The following is a 6,186-nucleotide window of genomic DNA, read 5'->3' as shown; positions in this document are numbered from 1 at the left end:
TTGTCATAATTTTCATAATTAATGTGGAAATTGTATATTCCATTGTTTTCAATAACTGGACTTCAATAAATGTAACACGTGTAGATTATGATAGATGGAACATAAGCAGACACCAAATATGCTAATGAGGAACTGATTTGCATAATATATGCAAAACCACTTAATGATTAATGATGGAAATTTTATACTTGTGACATGTGTATGTGTATGTTAGTCAATGACGAACATCACCATGCATAAATCATGAAAACGTGCAAGTCATCTGCATAAACTTTACAAAAGCTCTAAATATTTCATGGAGGTATGAGGTCGCCGAACTCAAGTTTCTTTTGTGTTAAGACCATACACGAGAACATTGATGAGACGATGACATAATATGGCATTAAACAACACATTTATTAAGAAAATAGAATGCTGAAGATCCAAAAACTGACGTGAAGATGTTTATCATTCTGACGGTGTCGGCAGTGGAACGCCAGGTAAATCCTCTTGCCGTAACGTTACGTCATCAGAAACTTCTCTGTCCAAACTGCTTTCCTCTATCGGCGCTGCGACAATTGTCTCCGTCTCGTCAGCAAACCTTACCACGGTGTCTGTTCTCCGCAGTCCCGACACCCCTGCTTGTTCTCTATCATTTCTGACCGCGTCAGCTCTGTCATTTATCAAGTTCACGGTCGACAGTCTCGATGTTTGAGTATTTGTCGTTGCGAATTGTGCGGGCGCGGCTGTGGCGGAGTTCCAGAGATCGTCCGTTCCCACAACTGTTGTCGTAGTTCCTTGATCCACCGCTTTCCTCTTGAACAGCTTCCACACTGTCTTGCGGATCATCCTGTTCATGTAGCCATAGATAAACGGGTTCACGACACAGGCTACGAATCTTAACCACACTGCCGTTGTCTCCACGTCTGCTGGGACCTCCATCCCGCCTAGCTCCACGCTTGTGACGACAAGGTAAGGCACCCAGCACACCACAAACCCCGCGGTGATACAGAATATCGTTCTCGCGGCCTTGCAGTCTTGTTTGCGGAACGTGGGTCCGCCTGTGACTTTACAGGAGTGCGGTTGTATTCTGTTTAGTCGGCGTCTGTGGCTGAAGGCAGTCTGTCCTATCCAGCCGTAGGAAAATAGCATCACCACTATAGGCACTGCCCCTGCCACCACGATCAGGAAAGGAGCATAGCTCATGTTTTCGTCTTCCAGCCAGGACAATGTGCAGTGAAACTTGGCGTCCTAAAAAAAGACAGGAACAAATAATTTCAATGCCATTTTAACACGACATCTCAAAAGCTGAATGCGTCGCAAAATTAGCATACTTTGCAAAAATAAAGTATGAAAATTTTACATTGTAGATTCAAAATATTTTTTACCCGTTTTTAACACTCAAGACCTTTCATTTTCAAGTCACATTTCAATGAACATCTGTATTTGTATCTATATATCCGCCCTTAGGTGTAACAAACCAGCTTCGCAGGCACACGGCACAGCAGCAATTGGTTCTTTTTCACAGAACGACCTGTCACACCTAAATATGCACATCTATTTGTAGTTGTTCTTCAAAACTATCCACCGAAGATGCCAATAATGGACTTGGTGATGCCATATTTCAACAATAACAAAATGTAGTATGCAAAAAAGGGTGTTGGTTTGATAAAAAAAGGTGTAACCATTTCAATATCCTAACGAATTGCCAATGTTTTTGCATCGCCTGCATTGTTTCGCGTCACTCACCTGATAACCGTACCGCCCCCACCCGACGAGCGGTGGTAAAGCGAAACATGCGGAAGCCACCCAAACTGCAGCGATGACGCCCACCGACCACCTGGACGTGAAGGTGCTGTTGTACTGCAGCGGCCGCAAGATGGCGGAGAAGCGATCCACGGAGACCACGGCGAGCGTCAGGATGGACGCGCAGAAGAGAAGGTTGCCGATGAACCCTTGACCTTGGCACCACTCAGGCCCGAGCACCCATTGGTTGTAGATGGATGACGTCAGGGAGAAGGGGATGACGAGAAGAGTGATACCTGTAGGTGGAGGGGGTGGGGGCAAACATTTAATTTTTCATCACCATTTGTTTTAACAAACTAAAATACTAGCAGCGATTAAAACGCACCACACGATAAGTAGATTTTATGACGATGACCTTTCGGAGGGAGGTAAGATCATTATCGTTAATGTGTTCTGAGGTGGACGTCAGTTAGCTTGAAGAAAAGAACATCCTTGGAATAGACACAAAAGACAGACATGTTCTAAAATGTTTGCTTTTGGCTTTCTGAACTTCGGTCGCATTTAAAATCAATGACATGTATCAGAAAATCTCACAGTTACAACGAAAAATTAAGACATGCTATTAGAGATATAGAAATAATTTTAAAAATGTTTCCATGTATTTGTCTGTACCTTTATTTATTCATGAGGAGCTCAAACTGCTTTCCTCGTATAAAGCACGGGATTCAGAACAATACTAGATTTGAAGAGCTACTACAAGAAATACTACAACCACTGGCGCCATAGCACCCTTTAGACGCTCCAACTAGTGATATGTAAATATTTAATCTCAACCCGGTAACTTAGAAACGGTTGTCTTCTTCGCACTAACACACCTGTCATTTTGTGCCATTGTATCAACAAAATTGTCTTCCATAAAGCACTTTATGTTCCCCCCTGGGTCCTTCTTCCTTTATCTGAACAACACTTATGTTGTTTATAGTGTGCTCTTTGAGGAGGGTCTGGTTTGCTGTAAGCAGCAAATGCAAACAGGATATCTTTAAGCCGACAAATATAAATCTCCAGGATACAGAAACTGAACGAAACCGATCCTTAAATGTTATCTAATTTGGATACTCGCCCAGTGAAAAGAAATCATCTAACATATATCTGTTGCTGGTGCATGGTGCATTTTCCTTCTTATAAGAGCAGGTGTTTTACCAAATGGCGATGGTTTATAACAGAATGGCACATGGTTTATAACAGTGCGCACAACCCGCCACTCTTTTGTTCTCACTCATGTTGTTAGGCAAATACACGTGTTAGTTATTGAGGAAACGTGTTTATAAACATGACATGTTGATAAACAGATAGTAAAGCGCGATATGAAATGCTTTTCCTTGTTTCTTATGCCATATCAAACCAGTGATACTTGTTTTCACAATATCAAAATAGTGTTATATGTTCAGTGTACATGTTGGAAATATAGTGTTTCCTCCTACGTATATGCATGATACACTTGTCTATATAAAACGTTAACCCTAATACAAAAAGCATGGCCGGCCGAATTGTCTGAGAGTTTTGGATGACATGTTCAACAGGTGTTTTCTCGAACATCTTGTGTTTTTAGGGATATGCCGATGTTCGCTGGTGGCATAGCCCCCTCAAATATGCAAGGGTCTATTTTTAGGTGATTTAAATGAACACCCTTTGATACATTTCTGTCAATTTCAAAATCGTGCGACCTTCTGGAAGTTAACAAGTAAGGCCGGAGCGCCTCGAATGTGCAACAGAACTTTAGATAACAGTTTTGAAATACTACTTACCATATTTAGAATAGACTACTCTCTCCTAATTGTTGCAAGATACAATACGTGTTCTTGTATCGTTGTAAACCGTGGCGAGAAACAGTTTTGTATCAAGCGCTAGTTATTTTCTAACTACGGATGTACGATTATCAGATGTTAAATTTGAAGGAACTTTTCTCCCTTTGATCGCAAAAAAACAAGGACAGCGGAAATGTACTCATGGATCTATATGAATACATGGAACTATATGTACTTGCTTGCCCTCACCACTCTCTTTTTTCCCTAGAAAACATTCGCACTCAAAGTGAAACAAAGCATTGCTCCTTAAACTTAATTTCGACAATACGCACCTATGTCACAACAGGCCAGGTTGAGGACGAAGCGATGCCCCACGTCCGCTAGAATCACGGGTTTCCTGACAAAAACGTAGCAGACGAGAATGTTTCCAACCAGCGATAACAACAGCACAACCGCCAGTACAACACTCCTGCCGACTGTAGCCGCTAGTCCCGTGCTTAACACATCCACGCTATTCACTTGTGCTGATGTTGTAGTGTCGTACAGACTTGTGGGCATCCATGGAGAGAGACTCGCGTTTACGATGTTGTGATGTTCGAAGTCGTCGGCCATCTTTAGGAGCTCAGGTTCTCCGGCTAAACCAGTAAAACCACCAACTCACAACAGGAGGACCCACCAGCTGTATCCAAGTCATCCATATTCATACCTAGAACGCAAAACTGTATTCAGAAAGAGAACTGCATGGTTGCTTAATACTCGTAAAAAGTAATACTCCTTTTATACGTAATTCTCCTTTTGCAAAGCCTTGGTAACGTTATGTAAGTCCATAAACTACTGAGACCTGCCAGCAAACATGTCCATAAGTTACTCACCAAATATAGCACCAAACTGTGTTACTCAAACACTTGTAGATAACGTCCAGCCTTCAGCTAGTAGCGTGTTTCGCTATTATGACAACAGCGTGCAATATCTGATTTTCACGTATACTAAGTGTGAAAAATGAGCGTGGAAAAGACATGCACGTCGCAGCTGTTGCTGACCTACAAGAAATGACTCTGTGTAGCGTGTTGGTTTCCGATGTTATTAACCATAATGACAGCCATAAAACTTCCGCGGTTTTAGCGATAGAAACGTGCCGTATGGAGGTTCAGCACAGGTGAATACGTGTAATATTTTATCTCCAATTTGTCAGTTATACAACGTTGTTTGCCCTGTCACTTTAAGGGGTATACAATGCTTTTAATTTAGATGTCAATCCCTGTGTTTTGTCGGTTGCTTTCATGCTAGGTCGGCCTTGATTGTGTAAGCGACCTGCTGTTGTTCGAGATTTAAGACTGCAAGATTTATATCAGTAACCTGACATAGAGAGAAGTGTTATGAAACATGTCCTCATTTCTAAAGACCAGAGATGACGTATTAGCATCTGATAGAACATTATGGTAGAATTTTTGCATGGTATTCAAAGTGTCAAAAGCTGCGACATTGGGCCAATTTGCATGCCAAAAAGCGCAAACTGTAGCTACGGTAACAGACTAGAATTGGAAAACTGTACAGTATATACAAGGAATATAAACGTCCTGTGTCCTGCGAAAAGACATCTGGAGCAACAACGAAGTACTTAACAACCAAAAAAGGCGAATCACAAAACCTCCATCTCTTTAAGATTTCCTCGCTCTTCAAATATTTGCAATGCATTTTAGTGACATTATGTCTTAAATGAAACCATTAGTAAGAGCACCGGCATTTTTTGTGTGTAAGGGAAGAAAAGTTGTTCTGAGTAGCACGTGCACATGGTATAAATTTCCTTGTTTTTGCTACTTGACCATTTCCCTTATAAATGCGATATATTACCGTATTTATAAGTATGGCATATTATAAATTTAAAAAAAAAACTCTAAAGAGATTCGGGAGCAGTCTTGTCTTGTATGCATTTTTAGGCCCTTTTAGCGTTTTGAACTTGACGTTGCTGTTGTTTGACACAGCCGAATCATGCCATAGACCTTAAAAAGCATTAGGATTATCTCTTTAGCAGTGAGCATTTCGGAAAGAGTATGGCAATTGAACACACATACGACAGACACCATAACGATATCAAAAAGTACTTGAAGTTCACAAAGAAACGTATGCATGATTTTTTACTGCCAGTCCGAGTATTGATAATGATAGTAAAATGCATGAAATTGCACTTTTTAATTGCTGTGACCCTCACCTTTTCCTCGTTGTTTTGACCTGTGCATCAACATGTACAATGGTACTGGTTCGCGATGACCGCTCTGAAGCTCAGTATATGTCACGGTCAGTCTTTGAAGGGCACACCGCAGGAAAAGAGGTTCACGGTGCAAAAAAAGATGTTCCGATCTTCAATAAGTATAAAATATCGCAAAACACAAATGTTTTGAGAACTCTTTCACCAACATCATCTTCAAATGCTATGCTGTATGTAAATGGCATCCAGTGGACATTGCCTCGTATTCTGATAACATCGTTTGTTCACTCAGGCGTTATCAACTTCTTATCTTGTTCAGTAGTTTGCGGACTTCTTGGCGACGGAAGCATCTAGCATAATCTGCCAAATCATTTACTATCAACACAGAACTAGCTGACAGATTTTGCTTACTGGTTACGGCCAGCTATAAGCTAAGCATACAATAAATTT

At 41.1% G+C, this 6,186-nt stretch overlaps 1 protein-coding gene across 3 annotated transcripts; it reads right to left on the bottom strand.

The window, feature by feature from the left end:
* Positions 1-377: 377 nt before the first annotated feature.
* On the bottom strand, positions 378-5,980 carry LOC118431113 (probable G-protein coupled receptor 101). Of its 3 annotated transcripts, none has more exons than XM_035842229.1 (4): positions 5,740-5,980; positions 3,863-4,236; positions 1,729-2,021; positions 378-1,230 (listed from the first exon to the last, which is right to left on the bottom strand). In XM_035842229.1, exons 2-4 carry the CDS (start codon positions 4,140-4,142, stop codon positions 448-450), a joined length of 1,356 nt encoding a protein of 451 aa, XP_035698122.1. In that variant the 5' UTR covers positions 4,143-4,236; positions 5,740-5,980; the 3' UTR covers positions 378-447. The 3 variants fall into 3 exon arrangements, with proteins under 3 accessions (XP_035698122.1, XP_035698121.1, XP_035698120.1); XM_035842228.1 differs by lacking the exon at positions 5,740-5,980 and adding an exon at positions 4,403-4,852; XM_035842227.1 differs by lacking the exon at positions 5,740-5,980 and having other exon boundaries at positions 3,863-4,328.
* Between the last annotated feature and the right edge of the window lie 206 nt (positions 5,981-6,186).

The sequence above is a fragment of the Branchiostoma floridae genome, chromosome 14 (assembly GCF_000003815.2).
Source record: "Branchiostoma floridae strain S238N-H82 chromosome 14, Bfl_VNyyK, whole genome shotgun sequence".
Lineage (NCBI taxonomy): Eukaryota > Metazoa > Chordata > Leptocardii > Amphioxiformes > Branchiostomatidae > Branchiostoma > Branchiostoma floridae.
This window is presented reverse-complemented; position numbering and strand designations above follow the sequence as displayed.